Here is a 24,663-nt window from a genome sequence, read left to right on the forward strand (position 1 = left end):
TCTGACTACTTCAGTAGTGGCAAGCCGTGGAAACAGGGAGAGACCAGAGTGGATTACTCATAACAGGTGGTGTTTACATCCTTGTCTATAGGATGACTTTTCTGAACATTTGGCAAAAAATAAAATTGAAGGTGGGAGAGAGAAAGGAAGAAAGAAGGGAAAAAAAACCCCACTCTGACTCACAGGACTTTAGCCATCAGAGCCAAATAAAGTGACACATTCATTAGTGTTTGGAGATGTACTTTTTACTAAGTTCAATGCTATGTGTGTTTGTAAAACTACAATGAAAGCATACATAAAATGTTCTTTTATGGGTCTAGTTATAAAAATATTCAAAAGTCCTTTTTATACAAGGTTATCTCTAATAGAATAGATGCCCTATACTGGATGTATCTTAGAGAACTTATTGTAGCCTTGAGATAGGATACAGAGTGAACTGGCCAGAAACCCAGAAAAAGTACCTCCCATATATTTCCTCATTCAGTAAATTATTTACTGAGTAAAGACTCTGTGTACCATGGACACTGGATCCTGGAGATACATAGAAATTGCAAATGCACTTACTGTTGGACTCAATTCCACTTCTAAGAAATCTTACAGATAAACCTGTATAGGAACAAAATGACATATGTACAGAGCCATTCATTGTGGCATTGTTTACAATAGCAAAAGACAAAAAAACAACTAATTTATTTTAATAGGATCTTAGTAAGCCCAATACAATGGAATATAATTATAAAAAAAGAGTAAGGAATCTCTTTATGTACTGACATAGAAAGATATCCAGGGTACATTAAGGAAAAAAAACAAGGTGCTGGATAATGTGTAGGTAGTTACTTTATTTTAAGATAAAGTGGAAAATCAGAATGAATATTTATATTTGCTTTCATTTACATAAAGAAACACAGGAAAGAATACAGAAGACAGCAGGGAAGAGTGTGAAAGTGAGACATCTGAAACATACCTAATTTTATAGTTTTAATTTTTGAAACACAGAAGCGTGCTATCCATTCAAAAAATTAACTTTAATATAAAAAAAATTAGACTAGGCTTTTCCCTCTCCAAAAAGAAGCTTAAGGAGTTTATAGACTAGTAAAGAGATAGACGAATCAACAAATCAATCCAGCAAGGTACTCTAAGTTCTTGACAGATAATATCGCTCCCATAGGCATGGTTAAGAAAAGCTAAGTCCAAGGTTACTGAGTGACCTACAAAAGGATCTTGGAGATTTAGTCCAAAATCAAGTCATTCTCCCAGGAATCCTGGAAATGGGGTCATTCGAGGCCTTGGAGATACTTTTTCTAAGATGGAAATCCTACAGCAGTTATTGTGAGTACTTTTCTCTCCCCAGATGGCAAGTCCTGTGCTGGGTTTCTTCTCACAGTTTGTTTCCCTGTCTGCCTCTAAAGCTGCTTTTGGAGAAACTGTGAAAACTCTGTGGTACTTCACCTGCAAATAGATCACAGCATCCCACCACACACAGATCCAGCACCATCTGAGCTGAAGACCACTCTGTTCTCTTGGCTCTTTCAGAGCAGCAAAGAGCATGGGACGCATTTCTCCAGAGTGTGTAAATACTGCACAGTTCATTATGTCACCTCAGGGCTCTTCTAGAGTAAACTCATAAAACAGACTGAGCTGGGAGAGGAACAGTGCCCCGGAGCACTGTCAGAGTTTTAATGTCAACTCTTTCTGAATTACCAAGAGCGCAAAGATATTTTAAAAGGTTTGGAGAGGAATAATTTCCTTTCTTTTAAAGATGGCCTGTGCTGTTTAAAGATGTTTTAAATAATCTGACAGGAGCATAATCACTGTAGAAAGGAAGGTACAAAAGAGTAAGAGAGGATGTAGTGCTTACCACCCCACACCATTACTTACCATTTACATTGTTTTTCTGAAGATGTATCATCCCCAGCAGCTGTTATAGTAGGTAAAACTCCCACACTTCTCTGATCTTTAAAAGGACAGCCAACTCGAGAGGCATACCTAGTCATGTGATCTACAGGGAGGAAAGGCATCCCTCAGCTGTTAGGTAAACCCACGCTGGGCTTTTGCAGCTTCTCTAATACCACTTGAAGATCAGACGGGGAGACAAGCTGTTAGAGAATACCCAGCACAGGTCCCGCTAAAGGGAGGGAAATTGTAGTAAATGCCAAGAATGAGGCATCTTTGAGGAAACAATCTTATTGGCAAGAGAGGCTTCGCAAAAGATCATGGAATTATAAACACGCTTACATTCAGAAGACTTTGTCTAACTTCCCACTCAATAAAAGACTTCTTTTGCAGCAGCCTTGACATATGAACTCCATGCCGAATTCAAGCAGCATCCAGACAGAACAGCTAGGAGAAGTCAGCACTAGGAGTTCCAACATGGTAAAGGAAGTCTGCTAACAGGCCTATTCCTGTAGAGTGACATATATACAAATACTCCAAGTTTAGGGTCGGGCTGACTGCAGATTCCACAATAATGGAACAGATGAGAGGGAAGCAGACAAGTGGTGGGAGCCCAAGTAGGTGGACCACATTCTGAATCAATACATGCACCCAGGGAGGAGACAGGCAGGTGTGGGCAACATGCTGGTGAGCTGGGCTCAGAGACTAAGATAGTAGCAGTGTAGAAAGAATGGGGTATAGTGTCAGCGGGAATCAAAAGCTAAGGAATTTGAACGAACAGCCCAAACGAAGAAGGTTATGGCTATGCATCCTTTCCTTTTGACTTCCTATCATTCTCCTTAGCAGACAATTCAGTGTTCATAAGGTTTCTAACCCTCTGCTGTAGGCTGAACTGTGTCAGCCAGAAAGATATGTTCAAGTCCTAAACCCCCAGGACCTGTTAATGTGACTTGATTTGGAAATAAGGTCTTTGTAGTTGTAACTGAATTAAGATGAGGTCACACTGGATTGGGATGGGCCCTAATCCAGTGACTGGTGTCCTTACAAGAAGAGAGACATTTGGGCACAGAAAGACATACAGGAGAGAAGGCCATGTAAAGATAGAGGCAGAGATTGCAGTGAGGCATCTACAAGCCAAGGGACACCAAGAATTGCTGGCAACCAGCAGAAGCTAGGAGAGAGGCATGGAACAGATTCTCCCTCAGAAGCTTCAAAAGGAACCAACCCGACCAACACCTGGATTTTAGACTTATAGCCTCCAGAACCAGGAGAGAACACATTTCTGTTGTTTTAAGCCACCAAGTTTGTGGTGCTTTGTTGCAGAAGCCCTAGGAGACTAACACATTCTCCAAGGAGATGACTAAGTTCATGGCAAGAAAAACTTCCATTTCCTTCTCCTACTTCCTCTCTTCCCTCAAGTCCACAGTCTGAGCAAGAAGTGCCCTTCTTTCCTTGCTGGAGCCAACACCTCAACCCCTGTGCTTGTCTTCATCTGGGATCCTATTCTCTCTGTTCATTTTATTATTTTATGTTCCTACTGCAACTTTAACCTCTCCCTGGGTCAGATCTTTTTGCTTGACCACACTACCCTGCAAGATTCCACTGTTCTAGTTTCTGCTTTATAACACACCATTGTAAAGCAATTATACTTCAATAAAGATGTTAAAAAAATTTCTTTTGACTCGGCTTAAAAAAAGAAAAAGATTCCACTGTTCTTTCTTTCTTCCTTCCAGTTCAAGCTACTCTAAAGGCTGTTTATACTGCCCCTAGATTCTTACCAGATTAGTGGTAACACCATTTATCAGCTCACAGCTCTTTAAGTCAGAGGTCTTGGTGGGTGTGGCTGGGTTTTCTACTTGGGGGTCTCTCAAGGTGGAAGCTGGGCTGGACTCTGGGGAAGAATCCTCCTCCGAGGTCCTCAGGTTGCTGGTGGAACTCACTGTTTGCAGGTGAGGCTGCGGTTCCGTCTCCTCGCTGACTGTCAGCCAGGGATGCTCTCAGCTTCCAGGGACCCCCACAGGTTGCCACGGGCTGCCCTCAGGCCCTTTGGCTGTATCCCAGCCTACTGTTTCAGGGCTGGCAGCAGAATCCCTTGTGTCAAATCCCCTTAGTGCTTCCAGTGCCTCTGCCTTTGCCTTCTGCAACCAGTGGGAGAAAGCTCTCTGCTTGTAAAGGCTTTACATTACAAGGTTTTGCCTACCTGGATAATCTCCCTATTTTAAGGTCGACCAATTAGTAGCCTTCATTAGACCTACCCCTTAACTTTTTACAGTTTGAATTCTCCTCATCCCATCCTACTGAAACTGTTCTCAAGGTCACCAGTAAACACATTAACCAACAAACCCTTGGCTCTGCCCCAGTGCTTACTCATCTTGTTCTCTCTTACCAATGGCATTATTGGCTAAATCCTCTTCTTTAAATTTTCCTTTCCCTTGAATTTCCAAGTCATAGCACAACCTGGGTCTCTTAGCTCCTTCAGGGCTCATTTCCTTTTCTTTTTACCAACTCTCCTTCTTTTAAACTACCTTTGACTCTCTTTTCCTGTCTCTGCCATTCATTAGCTACATAAATTCATGCAGGGCAAGCACTTACAACTCTCTGTGGCTTAAGTTTCCTTACCCTTGGACTAGGAAAATAATTCCTATCTCAGGCTGCTGTAGGGACTACTGGAGTCTATATCTGTACAGTGCTTGGAATTGTGGCCAACATGCAGTGAGCACTATATGAAGTGGCTGGTGTGGCTGCTGTTGTTACTGCTCTGGTGTGCCCACTCGCACAGCTCTTTCCAGTCCTGAGTTCTCTCTTGTTTCACCCTATGCGATAAATACTTGCTAAGATCCCCTGATGAATAAGGGGACTGCCCTAGGCTCTGCAGGGGTTACAAAGGTATTTATTCCCTCTTGAAACATACAGTCTAGGAGATTAAAGTACACAAGTGATACTACACAAGGTTGAGAGACGAAAAGAGGTGAGAAAAAAAAAACCCTAAATTGTAAGAAGGGAAGAATTACATCTGGTTAGGGAGAATCAGTAAAGGTTTAAAAAAAAGGTAGCTTTGAAGAACAGACAGGATCTGACAGGTAGAGAAGAGGGGAGAGAGTGTTCCAGGCAGTGGGAAAAAACTGCACATCTCTGTGGTAAAAAGGTGTGAGGCATCCCGGAGAATAGTTGAAATGTAAGTATGTAGGAGAAAGACGGAAGATAAAGTTGAAAAGCTGTCATATTACAAATATCCTTGTGTGTCAAGGTAAAAAATTTTTATTTAATTTTGGAAGCTAGGGAGTATGGAGGTGATGTAATTAGAGTTGTGTGATTAATGTGATATGATTAATCAGGCAAGAGAAACAAGTCAATCAGGAGTTTCCTCAGTCTCTCAGAACAAGAGTTCTGTTGTCAGAAAATGTGGGATTGAATTGTGGTTCTGTCACTTAGCAGCATGACTGCAGCAAAGTCACTTACCCTGTCTGAGCCAATTTTCTTATGGGTGTGAGAAGCAGAATTTTAAGATGGCTGGACGATTCTCAGCCTCCTAGTGTTCCATCCTGATCACCTTGCATAACATGACAAAAGGGGTTGTGCAGATCTGATTAAGGCTACTAACTGGTTGACCTTAAAATAGGGAGATTATCCAGGTAGGCAAAACCTTGTAACGTGAGGCCTTTATAAGTAGAGGGCTTTCTCCCACTGGTTGCAGAAGGGAAAGGCAGAGGCACTGGAAGCACTAAGGGGATTCGACACAAGGGCTCCTGCTGCCAGTCCTGAAACAGTAGGCTGGGATACCGCCAAAGGGCCTGAGGGAAGCCCGTGGCAACCTGTGGGGGTCCCTGGAAGCTGAGAGCAGCCCTGGCTGACAGTCAGCGAGGAGATGGGACCTCAGTCTCAACTGCATACAGTGAGTTCTGCCAGCAACCTGAGGACCTCGGAGGAGGATTCTTCCCCAGAGTCCAGCCCAGTTTCCACCTTGAGAGACCCCCAAGTAGAAAACCCAGCCACACCCACCAAGACCTCTGACTTAAAGAGTTGTGAGCTAATAAATGGTGTTGTTTTTAAGACATTAGGTTTGTGATAATTCGTTAAGCAGCAACAGAAAACTATACAGCAACGATTCTAATATCTATTCTATTTTATGTGATTGCTCAAAGAAAATTATATGAAAGGTTTCCCTAAATTGTAAATATTATACAAATAAAGGTTACAGTTAGTATCTAGTTAATGTCTAAAATAGAAATCATCTCTCTCAACTTCTCTCCCCCATCAAATAGGCTCACTTTATTTATGGTATAATGGTATCACAATTATAAGTTTGTTTTGTTGTGGGTTGCAGGACTGTGACGTACGGGCACTGGTGCCTCCTTAGAGTAAGACTGAGGTAATGAAATATGCTTGTGTGTGTGTATGTAAATAAAAGAAGAAAGACCCCAAATAGCCAAAGCAAACTTGAGGGAAAAAATGGGCCTGGAGGAATCAGACTCCCTGACTTCAGACTATACTACAAAGCTACAGCAATCAAGACAGTATGGTACTGGCACAAAAACAGAAATGTAGATCAATGGAACAGGATAGAAAGCCCAGAGATAAACCTACACACTTATGGTCAACTTATCTATGACAAATGAGGCAAGGATATACAATGGAGAAAAGACAGTCTCTTCAATAAGTGGTGCTGGAAAACTGGACAGCTACATGTAAAAGAATGAAATTAGGACACTCCCTAACACTGTACACAAAAATAAACTCAAAACGGATTAAAGACCTAAAGGTAAGGCCAGACACTATAAAACTCTTAGAGGAAAACATAGGCAGAACACTCCATGACATAAATCACAGCAAGATCATTTTTGACCCACCTCCTAGAGTAATGGAAATAAAAACAAAAATAAACAAATGGGATCTAAAGAAACTTAAAAGCTTTTGCACAGCAAAGGAAACTATAAACAAGACAAAAAGACAACCCTCAGAATGGGAGAAAATATTTACAAATGAATCAATGGACAAAGTATTAATCTCCAAAATATACAAAGAGCTCATGCAGCTCAGTATTAAAAAAACCAACAACCCAGTCAAAAAAATGGGCAGAAGACCTAAATAGACATTTCTCCAAAGAACACTACAGATGGCCAAGAGGCACATGAAAAGATGCTCAACATCACTAATTAGTAGAGAAATACAAATCAAAACTACCACGAGGTATCACCTCACACAGGTTAGAATGGGCATCATCAGAAAATCTATGAACAACAAATGCTGGAGAGGGTGTGGAGAAAAGGGAACCCTATTGCACTGCTGGTGGGAATGTAAATTGATAGAGCCATTATGGAGGACAGTATGGAGGTTCCTTAAAAACTAAAAATAGAATTACCATATGACCCAGCAATCCCACTACTGGGCATATACCCTGAGAAAACCATAATTCAAAAAGACACATGCACTCCAATGTTCACTGCAGCACTATTTACAATAGCCAGGTCATGGAAGCAACCTAAACGCCCACTGACAGATGAATGGATAAAGAAGATGTGGTACATATATACAATGGACTATTACTTAGCCATTAAAAGAAACAAAATTGGGTAATTTGTAGAGATGTGGATGGACCAAGAGACTGTCATACAGAGTCAAGTAAGTCCGAAAGAGAAAAACAAATATCGTACATTAATGCATATATGTGGAATCTAGAAAAATGGTACAGATGAACTGGTTTGCAAGGCAGAAATAGAGACACAGATGTACAGAACAAACGTATGGACACCAAGGGGGGAAAGTGGGGCAGGGGTGGGGGTGGTGGTGGTGGTGGGATGAATTGGGAGATTGGAGTTGACATATATACACTAATATGTATAAAACAGATAACTAATAAGAACCTGCTGTATAAAAAAATAAATAAAATAAAATCCAAAAAAATATAAATAAAAGAAGAAAGAAATTATCAAAGGCAAAGGTTGATAAATGAGACAATATAAATACTAACTTGCAAGAGTGTAGAATATGTCTAGCAATCCTTTGGAGTGTCAACAGAAAATATGTGCAAGAATAATTTATGCCATGTGCAGCTTATGGACACAGCAATTTACCAGGAACAAGGTCCTTAAACATTCTGAGGTTTGTTTTTTTTTTGTCCAGATGTGAGGGACATTTAAACCTTTGCAGATTTGTTTTGTTTCATTACAGGGCAAGGGGCACTTAAAATTATGCAAGTAGTATATGTTCCCTGTGATAAAACAATATAGAGTTGTATAAAGAAATAGAGCATATTAATAATATCCACCCAATCCTACTTTCCTGAGGAAACCATTAACAGGCTGGTGGGCATCCTTCCATACTTCTTTATTCTGCTCAAAGAAGTATAAAAGGTTTCCCCACACTTAAAAAAATTGGAGTCATATTCTACCTATTACTGTGTAACTTGCATTTTTTTAAAAAAATAGCATTTGCTTGTCCTTATTTTTTTTTTAATTTTATTTATTTATTTATGGCTGTGTTGGGTCTTCGTTTCTGTGCGAGGGCTTTCTCCAGTTGTGGCAAGTGGGGGCCACTCCTCATCGCGGTGCGCGGGCCTCTCACTATCGCGGCCTCCCCTGTTGCGGAGCACAGGCTCCAGACGCACAGGCTCAGTAATTGTGGCTCACGGGGCCAGCTGCTCCCTGGCATGTGGGATCTTCCCAGACCAGGGCTCGAACCCGTGTGTCCTGCATTGGCAGGCGGATTCTCAACCACTGCGCCACCAGGGAAGCCCTAACTTGCATTTTTTATTTTACAATGTATTATAAGTATTTCTCCTAGAAAATTTATATACCTGTCATCTCTTAATAAAAGCATGGTATTTACAATATGGATTACCATAATTTAGTCAACCAATTCATTTAGATTGCTTCAAATACCACTATTATAAACAATGTACATTCTTTCCATAGGTCTTTCAACATACGTTATTTCCTTAGAATAAATTCCTAGAAATGTTAACACACGGTCAACGAGTATATGAACATTTTAAAAATTGAATGTATGTCAAATAATTTGCTCTCCAGAAAAGTTGTATCAATTTCCAAGCCCTCTATTCATAAAGGTGCCCATTTTCACACTCCCTAGACAACCCAACAGATACACATGCCTTCAGTCTCTGCCACTGAGTAGAGAAATGTTAGCTCCTTGTTTTAATCTGTACTTCCTTTAATACTAGTGAGACTGAGCATCCTTTCACGTGTATTAATTATTCATATTTCCTTTTTTGATTGGTCTGTTCATACACTTTGTCTTTTTCTCCTAATGAAATGTTCATTTTACTGATTTATTAATGATCTCTATGATTCAAGGGTTTGTTTTCACTGACTATGACATCTTACTTTAACTTTGTTTATGACCTTCTAAAATTCCTATAGAAGTTTAAAATTTTCATATGTCTTCAAACTTTTCAATTTTTTTGTTTTATGGCTGTTCACATTGCTATCATTCCAAGAATTTTATTATAAAAACAATTTCCTGTGTTTTCTTCTAGTACTTTTGTAGTTTTTAAAAATCTAAAGTTACCATTTTCAAAAAGTTGGCTAGTTGGCCTAATTCCATCTTTTGAATAATTTAATATCATTTATATACACTATGTTTTACTGATCCATCTCCATGTATTTGGCTACCTTGGTGGAAGTCCTACCATTGGTACAGCTTTATAATATATAGTAATACGAAGGAATGGGTTCCCTCATTACTTTTTCTTGCATCCTCTCATTTATTCTTATAAATCAAATAGAGCATCATTTTCTTAAGTTTCTCCCCAAAAAACTGTTGAAAAATTCATTGAATGTTAGAGAGTAAATTGGGTGTATCTGACATCTCTATGATATTTAAGTTTTTCCATTCAAACCACCTTTTAGTCTTCTGATAAAGTTTCATAGTTTTTCTTTGTATAGGTTTTGCTCACTTTCTCCTTGGTTTATTTCTAAATATTTCATATATTTTCCATTAACTCTTCTGATTGATTACTGCTCAAATAAAGGAAATCTACTGAATTTTTGTATGTTTATATTGTGTCAGGCTCCCTAACCAAACTTTCTTATTCATAAGCTTTGTATGTCATTCTCTTACTCTAGGTAACAATTACCTAAAAATAATGATTTTGCTCCTTTCTGTAAATATTTATAGCTTATTTTTTATTGTATTAACTAACTAGACCTAGTAGAACATTGAATAATTAAAATCTACTTTTTAATAGTTCAATAATATACTTGCACCAAGATACACATACTACATATACTTTTAATAATTGTAACTACATTAATTTTTAAAATTAAAAATTTTTTACCATTCTTGATGTTAGGGAAAACAAGATGTGTAGGTGAACTTCTGTTTTCAGCGGCTTCTTTCTTCTGGTTAACAGTTGAAATAAAACTGCTGAAAGTAGAAATCTGGCCTTTGGATCCCCTGTCCAAACCCTAAAAACAGAAAAGTTAACATTGCAGCATAATTCCTAGTCACTCTATTTAAATTATTTTCTTGCAAAAATCATAAACATTTAAAATAGGGATTTTAATCTGATGATAGATGCACGATAGATAGATAGATAAAACCTCTATATATTATTGACTTACCTTTTCCAGACCAAATTGTTTTAAGTATAAAAGGAAAACAGTCATGCCATCTAACTGCTTACAGGTTGATACAGTTTGGAAATGGGGATAATAACAGTACCTTCCTCACAGGGTTACTGTGAGTTTTAACTGAGATAATGCGTGTAAAACAATGAGCAGAGTTCCTTGTCCACAGTACATGTTCCATTCATGTTAACTGCTATTTTAACTTGGTATTTAGGTAACACTGTTTTTGTGACCTCCACAAATATTTTTTCAGTAGTTAACATGCATATGATACTTCGCAGGTTGATTCATTAAAGGTTTTCTTGTCTTGATGCAACTTCAAAAGCTCAGGTCAAAAGATAAATCTTTTAGAGTTCATTTATTTCTCTAAACACGAGATTGGACTTTGGGTATAAGGGGACTTAAGAAAAATATGGCTAGGCATTCTTTGCTTTCAGAGTAGAGAGTTTTTCATTTCCTCCTTCCTCATTTACCAGACTGATTTCCACTTAGCTTTTTAGAATCAACTCAGATGCCATGTTGCAAAAACATTTACACTCACCAAATATTCACTCTCCCACATCGCCCACTCTCTTACAGCTAAATAGAGTCATCTGATTAATTCTAATAGGCCAGAAGCAGAAGTGATGTCTGCCATTTTTGGACCAGAAAGTACGAATGCATTTAAGGCTGGTGGGCCAATCACCAGTTCCTCTCTCTTTTCTTCCACTGCAGTAATCCCAGAGGCTACAAACTGAGATGCTAGAGCATTCGTTGGCTTGGGTCCCCGAATCACTATGTGGAGCAGAGCCACTGCTGACCGACATTAGATTATACCATCAGCAATAAATGCACCTTTACAATTTTCAAACACTGAAACTTGGGACTACCTTGTAAATGCAGCCTAACCCATTCTATCATAACTTCTCTGCAAAGCTTTTTCTGGTGGTCACCATTTCCACAAAAATCAATCACTCTTATTTATACTTGTGATTTACTTAAATTATTCCACTGAAATTATAATTGGTCTCATACTGGTCCTTCATGCTGGACTAGAAATTCCTTATTCATCACAGAGCTCGACGTCCAGGGAATCCTGTGCATAGATCCTACACTTCAGAGTAAATTTATTGTTTTTCTTTTTAAGAGATTAGTATAGAAAAATAACCCAGAAAAAAATTCAGATACTATACACATAGAATTTAAAAGTTTCTGGACTTGAGATTTCTAGAAATTAGTTATTTAACTTCTTTATTTCATAGATGAGGAAAATGGAATTGAGACTCACCTAAAGTCATTCAGCTAACAAAGCCACAGAGATGTGAGGGGCACTAAATGAGAACTTGAGGAATGCTTCCATAAGGAAAGTACATATGTGATTTTGTGTGTGTGACATCTTTGGCTGCTCAAAGAATTTGGGTTTGTTTTTTTGTTTGTTTGCTTTATTTGTTTTTGCTTGCTTTTTGGCTAGATTTAGGCTCAGTGAAGTCTGAATCAATATTTCTGTGTTAGGATTAGGCTACATGATCCAGCCTAAAAAAAGTTAAACATATTGCCCAACTGAAATAAAATCATCTTCTAACAGATATAGGATATGAATCTGAAGTTTCAGAATCACAGACAACATCATCTAGCGTCTTGTACAGAACATATGACACGCTGAGTGTTCCACAAATGGTTACTCCTATGATAATAACACACTAAAACAAGTCATGTATTGAGTACTAGGTATATGCCTACTATTATATTAGGTGTTTTAATACAACATTCCTATGAGTTGCACATTCACACTTCATTTTACAAATGAGGAAACTGAAGTACCATGCTGAAGTTCACAGAGCTGGGAAGTGGGAATTCAAACTCTAGTCTGAATAACCTTAATGTCTGTATTCTTAAACCACTATAGCTCAGAGTTTCTCACTACAGTAGCTATCACTTATTAAGGATTTATCATGTGATAGGAAGTATGTTACACATATCAGCCAGTTTTCACAACTCTTGTGGTGGATGTTATCTTCTCTACTTTTATAGATATATGCTGAATGAAATATAATAGCTTTAGGAGCAACTCACCTAACCAGAGGAAATTAACATAAGCAGAAAAACTAACTAGGAAAATGTTTGATATTCTAGCACTCTGGGAAAGACTCAATATTTTATTTTTCTCCCCCTTCCTCTACCCCTTCTTTTTTTTTTTTTTCGGTACGCGGGCCTCTCACTGTTGTGGCCTCTCCCGTTGCGGAGCACAGGCTCCGGACGCACAGGCTCAGCGGCCATGGCTCACGGGCCCAGCCGCTCCGTGGCATGTGGGATCTTCCCGGACCGGGGCACGAACCCGTGTCCCCTGCATCGGCAGGCGGACTCTCAACCACTGCGCCACCGGGGAAGCCCTCCCCTACCCCTTCTTAATAAAAGGAGATCCCAAAGAACATTGCTTGGTTCACTTGTGGAATCTTCAAATAATTAAAAAAAAAACCCACAAGTAATTGATTCAATCAATAAAGCCATTTAACAACTATCAGTTCTAATCCTTAACAGATTTATAATGTAGATTCCCAAAGAGGACAGAGAAAATTGGAGAAAGAGATTAATAAAATAGCGATATGTAGTACTTTTCTATAAAAGTCTTTGTAAATTACATAATTTGCATAATCTTGGTAAATTAAAACAATATGCTCAAGTTCACAGACCTAGCTAATTAGAAAAATAAAATTAAAATAACCTATACATTTGAAAAAGTATATCATTCCTTGTTATAACTGCTCCCTGCAGTGGAAGCCGTGGAGTCCTAACCAATGCACGCCAGGGAAGTCCCTAAACCAATCTTTGATAGAAGAATAATTGCTGGCTCTGTTCCATCATGAAACACTTTTTAAAGTCATAATATCTCACTATATTAGAGTCTCTGAAGTAAAATTTTTTAAACTGTTTACAAAATTCATTATTTTGTAATGTTTACAAAATTCATTCACAACATATTTTAAACTACTAGCTTTGCAACCAGCTGGAAATGCTAGCATTTTAAATCATGTCAAGTAAAAATTAATGTTGCATTCTAGCTATTAGATAAGTGAGACTGGCAGAAGTTTTATTTATTATAGAGACAACACACACAAATGCATAGGTAGATGGATTCTACATAGAGCTCTTTGGTTTAGTTGGCTGTGCAAAGTTGTCATAGGGGATCCAGTCACCAGGATATGTTAAATTATGTTCAGTATCTTCTATTTGAGAAGAGATGTACATAATGTTATTTCAGAAAATGTTCCATACAATAAATGATTGGGTATTCTAAAATGTCCAACAACACTTGGCTAGTTGGAAAATTCACTTATGTAGGATAAGTGAATGTAGAATATCTGTCATCAGTAATACCAAATAAAAAGCATTAATGGTAATAATACAAAGGAAATTATACATACACTAGCATAGTAGTTCTCAAACTTTCTAGTTTCAGGACCTCTCCGCATTCTTAAAAATTATTGTATGTACGTACAATTCCTTTTAAAATAGAATAAACCCATTTATGGACAATTAAATGTTTTCCCAGACAAAAATCAGTGAGAAGAGTGGCATGGTTTACATTTTGCAAATCTATTTTTTGTTTGTTTGTTTGTTTGTTTGTTGGGGGGGTACACGGGCCTCTCACCGTTGTGGCCTCTCCCGTTGCAGAGCACAGGCTCCGGACGCGCAGGCACAGCGGCCATGGCTCATGGGCCCAGCCGCTCCGCGGCATGTGGGATCTTCCCAGACCAGGACACGAACCTGTGTCCCCTGCATCGGCAGGCAGACTCTCAACCACTGCGCCACCAGGGAAGCCCGCAAATCTATTTTTATATCTGTTTCTGCATTCAACTTGTTGCAATATCATGTGTCACACAGAAAACTACACCGTACACTCGAGAGAACGAGAGAGAACAAAACAACACAAATAACATCCCAGTATCATTACAAAGGTAGTTTTGACCTCATGGACGTCTAAAAGGATGTTGAGGACCACATGTTGAGTACTGCTGCAGTAGGAATAAACAGTAATTAGAACAAAAAATGAACCTAAGAAATCTTGGGAGAACAAGAAGACAACATTTAAATCTGCACTAATATAACCATTTGCTACTGAGCACTTAAAATGTGCTAGTAAGTGTAAAATACACAGTGTTCAAAGGCTTAGTATGAAGAAGAGCTAAAATAGCTCATTAAGCGTCTATATTGATTAAATGTTGAAATGGTAAATTTCTTGATATACTGTATTAAATAAAATACATTATTAAAATTTATTTTATGTCTTTATTTTTATTCTTTTTAATGTGGCTATAAGAAAACTTGAAATTACGTATGTGGTTCACATTCTATTTCTATTGGACAGAGCTGATATAGATGAAAGCATACTTTCCTAAACTAGATCCAATCCAACATACAATCTTAGGAATTAGGACAGAATTATTATTCTGATTCATCATTTCCCTGCATCATTCTGGAAGAAAAGATTTGCTGGACAGGTAGCAAATTTAAATACGGTATAAAAGATAGACGAAGAATCAAAGATATCTGAAGTAATAAAAACTGAGTTTCTTGCTTTGGTCATTTCAGATATGTATATAGGGACAATGGCGATCTGTACACTTCGGTCACACCTCAATGAAATTTATTTTTCAAACCCAAAGATGAATAGTTCGGCAATACATTAAGTGCTCTTAATATAAAGCAGGGATCCTTCAGTCTCAATGAGTCCAGGGAATACCTATGATGCATAGAAAAACTACTTTACAAAAGACTTGAGTGGCTTCCTGAGATACTGAACAAATGTTACTATGTCAAAAGATTGGTGAACAAATGTACATTTATATGTTTTAAGTTAAAATAAAAAGCACTGAATATACTTTGCTTTACCAACATTTAAAATAAACTGACCTAAACTACCAGTTAGGGCCACACCAGATGAGAGAACTTAACTGTATTTAGAGTCTACAAAGGAGACTATTTGAGGCCCTGTTCCTGGGTAAAGATATTTTGTTCTTCTTTTTTTAAAATTAATTAATTAATTTATTTATTTATTTATTTTATTGCGGTACGCAGGCCTCTCACTGCTGTGGCCTCTCCCGTTGCGGAGCACAGGCTCCGGACATGCAGGCTCAGCGGCCATGGCTCACGGGCCCAGCCGCTCCGCGGCATGTGGGATCTTCCCGGACTGGGGCACGAACCCGTGTCCCCTGCATTGGCAGGTGGACTCTCAACCACTGCGCCACCAGGGAAGCCCTGTTCTTCTTTTTTGTATGTTTCTTCACAGTTCCTTATTAGGATACTAGGTTATAAAATCAGTGCTCTATATCCTTCTACTAAGATGTGAAAAGTTGGCTACTTTCAAGGTGTGAAGAATCTCCCTCCCCAACTAAATAGCACCGGCCCAAGTGAAATTACTTTCTTTAAGTGATATAAACCACATCTTTCAAAGGAGACTAGGAAGGATGTGGATTCTGAAACAAAATTTTAACACTCAAAAAAAAATCACGATGCGATTGACCTTATAGATAACTGAAAACTAACTCTACTTAATACAGAGGAAATGTTAGTCCTGATGCTCAGAAATTTCAGTGTTTGCTTATCAGAAAGGTAAAGTAGCTTGGGTGATTTTACTCACTTATTTGACAAGATGGGAAAAAAAGAAATTGCATCAACAGATTACCCTTATAGGATAAAATACTACTTTTAAAATGTGTGATTTGAGGTAGTCACAACTCTCAACCAATTTACTGTTCTTTAATAAAAACGTCTGGATCAAAACCAAGTTAATTTGAAACATAGCTTTCTTTAATGACTAGGTTCAAACTTCACAATGACTTTTCAATTAAGCTGAATTAGTAAAATTTTAATAATTTCTATTTTTAAAAGGCAGACATTTATTATAATTATTCCCTGTAAAATGTTTTTTGACTGCTTACTAAACTGTCACCAACTTATAAATATCAACTTAAGAACAACTAGTTATTCATATAAGGCTTAGCAGTCTAAAATTTTTATAGTGCAAGAAGGGATCCTTGTCACAGGAGAAAAAGTAGAAAAATCCAAACTTTCCAGAGCTTTCTCAGCTCCACCTACTTCTTCATTCATCTTCTGTTGATCTTTCGCTACTCTCTCTTCCTCAATTCAAGTAAATATAAGCAAGTTAATTTCCAAACACTATGCCAAACTAAGCTGCTACACTGGAACAGTGAGCAGTACCCCTTTCTGAAGCCATTACTTTTCCCTTTCAGAAAAATTCATATGTACCATACCCCAGCCCTGAAGAGTTCAGAGAGCACATGACATCCCTTAATTCAAAGAGTGCTCGTGTGTGTGTGTGTGTGTGTGTGTGTGTGTGTGTGTTTGTGTGTGTGGAGGGGGGTGGTGCAGGAAGAGGAGGGAGTCAGGTAGGTTGATAAAGGTAGTATCTGTAGAGCTTGAGGCTTGATATAGAAGGTTGTAAAGCAGTTCCCTAGTGGCCTAGTGGTTAGGATTCGGGGCTTTCACTGCTGTGGCCCGGGTCCGACCCCTAGTCAGGGAACCAAGATCCCGCAAGATGCGTGCAAGTCGCAGCCAAAAAAAAAAAAAAAAGAAAGCTTGTAAAGGAAAGTACTGAAGCCACAGGACAGGACGGGAAAGGGCTGGCTGGCTTACGTGAATGCTTACTTTGTCAAGGCTCTTTCTTAAATACTTTATGTGTATTAACTAATTTAGTCTTCTTATCTACCCTGTGAGGTAAGTTCTATTACTATTTTCCCTATTTTATAGAAAGGGAGCTACAAATAGCAAGGCAGTATCATACTGGACACTTCTAGAGGTTTTCTGGTTCATAACTTATGGGTTTTTAAAAAATAAATAAATATATTTATTTATTTATTTATTTTTGGCTGCGTTGGGTCTTCATTGCTGTGCACGGGCTTCTCATTGCAGTGGCTTCTCTTGTTGAGGAGCACGGGCTCTAGGCGCGCAGGCTTCAGTAGTTGTGGCTCACGGGCTCAGTAGTTGTGGCTCGCGGGCTCTAGAGCACAGGCTCAGTAGTTGTGGTGCACGGGCTTAGTGGCTTCGCAGCATGTGGGATCTTCCCAGACCAGGGCTCAAACCTGTGCCTCCTGCATTGGCAGGCATATTCTCAACCACTGCGCCACCAGGGAAGCCCCTGATTTGTAACTTATAATGACCATTTTTCTTCAACTGTAAATATAGTCAAATTATGCATGTCCTAACATCCTGAGTTAATTTTGAATGGGAGGATAAGTAGGCAACTACAATATGGCTTTGCAATTAAAAATAAGTTGGCAGACGACTTTACAACCCACTCAAAATTAGACACACCTTGGTTATGTATTTATGTAGCGACAGCCTTCCCTTTTTGTGTCTTATGACTCTCTGATCACTCTTCTTTAATGAGATTGCTTTATTTTACATAGAATTTAATGATACGTTCATACCATAATTAAAACTGATATTATCAGATATTCTAGAATACATATTTCTCTCCCGTAACAGTTCTATCTCTAGTAACAAAGTTTTGAACAAATTTGTCACTGGACCACATCCTTTTTTCTAAACTAGGAAATACTGCTATAGGTACAGGTTCTTTGAACCCCATGGTCCCTGACCACAGATACAGAGTACATGGAATACGGCAAAGAGCATGGCATTTTTTTGAGTCAGAAAAGTCTCAACTGAAACCGAGCTCTGCCCCTTACTAGCCATTTTACCCTCTGGCAAGGTATACTACACATAACCTGACTCTCAGATTCCTGTCTGTTAAGTGGGAACAGTATCTTCCTCATGGTCACAGCAGTTAGGTGATTGGCTTTGGTTGCACTAACTGACTAGATGAAAGATACATGGAAAATGCCTGAGTAGGTACTGAAGTAAATAGTGGCAATTACTTGTATTATTTACATGTATTACACATATGCATAAATGATGCACTTTTATAATATCTGTGGTTTATTAAATTGCTTAAGACACTTTTACCACCATAGCCTTCATTCTCTCCCATCTCATCTCATTTAAAAAGGGTACAAAATTTTCCAAAAATAAGTTTGTTCCAAACACCTAGATGGGCAAGTTTTATCGAAGTTCAAACATACACGTTTATTTGGAATGCTGTTGGCTGGACTGCCTTTTTACGTAAATGTTTTTCTCTGAGAGAACTCATCTGCAAACTTTAGAATCCTTTTTCTTTATTAATCTTCCTTCTCTTTCATCCCTGTTATCTAGGTTCCACTAGATTCCACTTCATGTGGATTCTTCCATCCCTTATACCTTATCACATGGCCACAACTCTAGCAGATGCCCCATCATCTCCAGTATGAACTGCAGAGCTCCTTCCTTGTCCTCTTTCTCCTTCCTCCTCCAGTCTAACTACCTCTAATTACTACCACTAATTTCATTATGTTGTTCCTCTATTTAAGAAACTCCAATGGTTTCCTGCTAAGAACGGGAAAAAAAAAGTCCCAACTTCCCCACCTGCTGATTTGGTCCAGCCCCCATGCAATCTCACTTACCTCCCACAAGCTGCCAGCATGCTTCCATTGGGCTTACTTTATTACTCCCTAATTCTTCCCTTTAAGCCTCGTTCACATTGTTTTCCCCACTGGATTACTTTTCCCACTTGCTTTTGCCCATCCAAATCCTATCATCCTTCAATGGCCAGCCAGCCTAAATAATTACCTTTACTTTAAGCCCTTTCTTTGCAGTTCTGTACACACTGATTTCCTTTCTCTGATCTCCTATAGAGCAAATTGTTTCTATGGCACATGGTGGCTTTTACACATTGCTTTGCTATGCTGTGTTTTCATGTGTCAGCCCTGCCTACCCTGAGGCAGGAATCTTTTTTTTTTTTTTTAAACTTTGTGTTTTCTGTAGCATCTAACCCAAAGCTCAACATAATAGATGTTCAATAATTGGTAGTTACATTTTGGCCCAGAGGTTCCATCAAGCCCATTTACACACTCCTGACACAACATGTACAAACTTCTCACTCTTGTTACCGACTTCCTACCAAATCCTCTCCACATACCTTTAGCTTTGCTCTCACCTTCCCCCTGCTTGACAAGTCTCCTGACCTTCATTGTGGGCAAACTTCCCTTCACCATCCTAAAATGATTTCCTCCGTTTCCTTTCACCTCTCTGACCTAAGTAAAGTCTAGCTCTTTCTTGAACCCTATGCCATGGAGAATCTCCCTTTCTCTTCTCACCTGATTTAAATGATGAAGTAGAAAAACTCATCCTCACTTATCACTATTATCTGCTCCTCCTTTGACCCTTTTCTTCTTCCCCATTCACCAATTTTTTCTAACTTCTGTATTACAGCAGCAACTAATTTATAATATTCTTCTCCACTCTAATCTGTCAACTTCAGTAAATATTCACGTCGTTAGCCCTTCATATTCCTTATTGCCCTTAGCTCTGTAGGTCTGTATCACCTCTCCACAGCAGCAAGGCCAAACCCCGAACACTGACAGCCCTCTGAGGGCTCTATCTTGGACCTGTGAGCATCTCTAACTAGAACCACCTTTACTGCCATTTCTCTCAATTCCCACTACATCTGATTTCTGCTATGCCTCATTCACTTAATCCATACCTTTCACTACTCCATTTCAAATGCTGCTCCATTAACTAAGCAGACTCGGGGCAGTGTACTTAAAATACAGACTCCATGGAGCTTTTAATTCACTACACAGAGCATCAATTTTCAATCTTAGCTACATCTGAGGATTAAAAAAAAAAAAAAAAGATGCCTGAGCCCCGCTCCCAGAAATTGATTTAACTGGCCTGCATTTGGGCCCGGGCAATGATGGCCAGGTTTGAGACCACCATGTTAGGCACTTACTGGCTAGAATGGACTTCCTGCACACTTAGGCAGTCTTAGGATCAATCATGTTCGGCCTGTCCTTTCCTGTACCCTCAATCCCAGCCCTGCACCTTTAAAAAAAATTTTGGGATACAATCCCAACTCTTTAAGCTTAATTAGGGTCATCATAACCTGACCTTCTACTTATTTCAGGGAACCGTCACTCTAAACTATTTCCAAACTCTCACAGAAATGTGATACAATGATTTTTGGAAAAAGCTATTACTGTAGGGCTACAGTAATTGAGTCATAAACTCAATCTACATAGACAGAGCTGTTAACCTGGGGCAAAAAGGAAGAATCACTAAAATGGTTCAAAGAGATAAGTTATTGATGGCAATCAGGTTCCTAAGCAAACCTCCAGAAGCTCTATTTGATCCACATGGAGGCTGGAAAACAGCTAAGCAGGCCACAAGCTGTCTTTCCCTGCCCCCCACACCAAGGCATTCCCCACCTACAGATGAATTCGGACATTGTGCCAGCTCCCTGGTTTTCTCGCCCTCTGGAGGACCAAGCACAGATTTTCTTGACTAAGGCTTTACATTGTTATAGCTCAGAATTCCAGCTCTAGAAAGCTCTTTGACAAATACACACCACATATCATCATCGATAAGTTGCTCATCTCTCCCTTGCTCTCCTAACTCTTATTGCAAAACCTAAGTCTTTTTCTCTCCTGATGTGACTCAGAACATCAGTGCTAATGATAAACCTCTGTCATTTCTAAGAGGCTTAAATTCTGAATGCCACTTAAAAAAACAAAACAAAACAAAAACAATGCTAACAACCCTGCTTGTAAGGCACCAGAAACTGCCTTCAGAAATCTCAAGTGTTTCTATTCATTCGTATCCTCTTCTGATTTAACCTATGTCTTCTCAAGGTTTTATTCAAGATCTTAAAAAACTTCTTGAATTCTATTCTTCTGTTTGTCTAGTAGTACAAGTCCATATTCCTTTATTACACTTCCAAAATCCTCTAAGCTCTTAAAACTGAAAGAGCTTATTTGGTGATAAAACATGTACCTGATCTGAACTCTCTGACAGTCCAAGCTGAGCTGAACTGACAGGAAGCTACTGATAGACCTTACCTCATTTGGTGTGAACAACACATACATTTCACGGCAGAGCTGTTCATATGCTTGATTATGGGGAACTGGCCAGGACCCCACTGTGGATATTATACATGATATATGTACTGAATTACCTTTCTAAAATCAGAAGAACTCTGAATTTCAAAGCCCCAAGGTTTCAGATAACAGTCTGTAGACCTGTACCCACGCTGTATCAATTTCTCCAAGTTTTTATTTCAAGCCTTCAGTTTTTCAATTACACAGAAATAAATAAGTTTGGGGGAGCGTGCTTACTTGAGGACCTAAACCCATTCACATAACTGTTCCTATAAGCATGTATGCATTCACTGTTTTAAACTAACTTAGAAATGAACTGTTGAAACACTGCCTATTTGCCAGTTAAGAACTTCCCAGATAAGCTCTGAAAGCCCAGGAAACCAACAGCAAGAATTGGGTCTACAAGCAGTTGGGTGACAAATTCCTTCAAAGTATTTCCCAAGGCAATTTCTACCCACAACTCCAACTTATCAATCAACTGTACTAATTTTTTAAAGTGTCATTTTATCACTGTCTACACTCTGCTGTGCTCATTTAACGTAAAGAGCTTGTTCCAACAATTTCCAGTTCACAGTCCTTACACATTTTCGAAAAACCTACCAAATCAAAACATTATTCCTATAATACTTTAGAGTGAGCTATTTTAGTAAGTTCTTAGTCATTTAAGAGGGAGGTTTTAAGAAATGAATTGCAAGCAGGAATAAACAAAATGTACCATGGTCTCTAAACTTTTACTATTTTGTCACGCACGGCTGCATGACAAGTCATGCGCTTTAAATGTACTAAAGTTTCAAGAAGTATTTAAATATGATGTCAAATAAAAATCTCAAAAATCAGAGGTTAATTTTGTGTGTGTGCTCCAAAGTAAACAGTCAAAACCACCAGTAGAAACGGGGAAGGGGGGCTGTCCCATTACATCATCTGGCAATATGTAGTTTGAAGCCTGAGAGCGCTCTCCAAATAATCCTTAAAAAAATCCATCTGGGAAATCATCCCCGTGAAGCTTAGATCACTTGAGTTTAAATAAAAGGTTAAAAAAGCTTCCCCACCTTACGTCACACGCCTGTATCATATGAAAAATAAAACCACCATCGAGGCTGACAGCAACGGAAAGGTCACAATTAGGTGGAAACTCGCCGCAGAGCCTGTTCAATCTGATGGGGGAACGGAAAGAAAAGCGAGGAAAAGGGGGAAATATTCGCTCTCCCAAGACAGGCAGATAGCTCAGCGGAAAACCCACTCCCGCCTGCCTGACACCTTATCCTTATCCAACAGATGATGCCGACTCCAAGATGCTGGTCATTTCCTTAGAGAAAGTGGGAACCCCCCAAGCCAGAAAATAACCGAAAACAGCCAGCGTATCCGGCCACCCTGACATTTCCCGAGGGTGGAAGGTGCAGATCGCGAAGTGATCACGGCTGCCCACGAGGCACAACTCTTTGATTTCGGCCCGAGAAAGGGGACCCTGAGCGCTTCTCCCCGGGCGGGTCCGGGGCTCCCCGGAGGATACGCGGGTCCCCAGGCGCCCCTCTCCCCCCGTCCCGACCTGCCGTCGGGGCGCCCCGCGGCCCCCGCCCGGCACCTACCGCAGTCGCACAGGCGCCAGCCGACACGATGGGCGGCAGCTTCTCGCGCTCCGGTTCCTTCCCTTTCTTCTCCTCGGGCGCAGTCGCCGCCACCGCCGACGGCGCGGCGGGCGAGGGCACCTGATCCACCTCACTCATGTCAGGCTGAGCAGCGGGAGCGCTAGGCGGCGGCGGCACCGGCGGCGGCGGCGGCGGCGGCCGGGCTGCTGCTGGGGCTGGCGCTGCTGCCGCCGCGGCCGCGAGAGGGCTCCGCGCCGTCGCGTCCAACCTCAGCCGCCGCTCCGCCCCAGCCCGCGCCCGCGCCCGCGCACCCGCCGCGTACCCGCCGCGCACCCGCTCCGCGCGCGCGCCCGGATGCCCCGCCCCCGCCCCCGCTCGCTCCACCCGCCAGCCGCTCCCGCCTGCTGCTCTCCTCAATCGCCCCCGCCCCGCCCCCTACTGGGCTCGCGGGTCGGGCGTCCGGGACGCTGGCCGCGGCCGCCCTCGCTAACCCCTGGGGCCAGGAGAGGAGGCGCCGCCGCCGCCGCGTCGCCATGTTGTTTGCGGACTGTCGCCCGAGATGGCAAGGAGGGGTTTCGGACTAGAGGCTCGGGACTGGGGGGGACAAGGCGAGGCCTGCAAAGGGTCGCGCAGGGATAGAGCGTGCCTGAGTGGCGCCTGTGGGACGGGGCCTCCTCTGCACGGACGGCCCTGACTTGGGGCGCGTACACCCGCGGGATCTAGGCTGGTGGCCTTTTCCTCCCCAGCGCCCGCAAAGCCGTCGCCTTGGGGCCGCTGCTTGTCCCTGCCACCCCTGCCCGCCCACCCGCCCGCTTGCCCCAGGAGAGAGGTCTCGAGCCTGCGCATCCTTTTTTAGTCGACCGACCCTTTCTAGATGCCCAGAGATCCCCCACCTACAGAGGAAAAGCCTAGGGTGGGAGGAAGGGAAATGAGACGTCGTGGGCTCCACCTTCCGCACCGCTGGGTAGGACGGCCAGGCCACACTTTCCATTCCTGTTCCTCTCGTCCCCACTTGGACTGCCAAATCCGCCTCTCCCTTCCCGTCCCCACGCGCCTACATCTCGCTCTCTCCCTGCATCCCTTTGCTGCCTCCGATGCCTTCCTTTTATAAGTTACAGATGGACAGACCCAAGCTCTGCCGCATAGTCCTTAATGTCATCATTAATATGGGAACGAACTTTAAAACCGAGGAGGAAAGCTTTTAATCATGATACTAAAACACCCCCAGCCCCGCCTCCATCCCCACCCCCACGATGAAGCCACATAGACATTTCCTTTCCTTTCCGCCCCTCCTTTTGCTTTTCTTCAGTCTGCTGGAGCTGCGGAGACACCTGCTGATCTAAGGGAAGGGAGAGAGCAAGAATGCGCTGCATCGCCTATTAAAAATAGGGAATTTCTTGACATTCACATCTTCAGATTTTTCGGTTGCGGCTTTGTTATTTTACTTGAGATTGAGTGAATTTTCAGATCAATGATACCGAGATCCAAATAACCAAAAATATCTCTGAAACATGTTTGGGACGATGTTTGGGTTATCTATTATTTTACATAATTCAGAGTTATTAGCATAACTAAGTACTAGTTACAGTGCATCGTGAAATGAGGTTGCATGTTTTTCAAACCCAGACT

General features: G+C 40.8%; 1 protein-coding gene across 5 annotated transcripts in view; it reads right to left on the minus strand.

Moving 5' to 3' along the window:
* Nucleotides 1-23,254, minus strand: part of HECTD2 (HECT domain E3 ubiquitin protein ligase 2) — an 87,498-nt gene extending 64,244 nt beyond the window's left edge. For 3 of the 5 annotated variants that reach the window (XM_060102058.1, XM_060102067.1, XM_060102073.1), the window contains exons 1-2: nucleotides 23,035-23,254; nucleotides 10,187-10,316 (exon numbers count right to left, since the gene is read on the minus strand). In XM_060102058.1, coding sequence (XP_059958041.1) covers nucleotides 10,187-10,316; nucleotides 23,035-23,172 — 268 coding nt within the window. In that variant the 5' untranslated portion in view covers nucleotides 23,173-23,254. Of the gene's footprint in view, nucleotides 1-564; nucleotides 607-1,878; nucleotides 1,945-10,186; nucleotides 10,317-23,034 lie in introns of those variants that run through there. The other 2 variants (XM_060102092.1, XM_060102082.1) reach the window with 2 other exon arrangements.
* Between the last annotated feature and the right edge of the window lie 1,409 nt (nucleotides 23,255-24,663).

This window comes from Mesoplodon densirostris, chromosome 1 (genome assembly GCF_025265405.1).
Source record: "Mesoplodon densirostris isolate mMesDen1 chromosome 1, mMesDen1 primary haplotype, whole genome shotgun sequence".
NCBI lineage: Eukaryota > Metazoa > Chordata > Mammalia > Artiodactyla > Ziphiidae > Mesoplodon > Mesoplodon densirostris.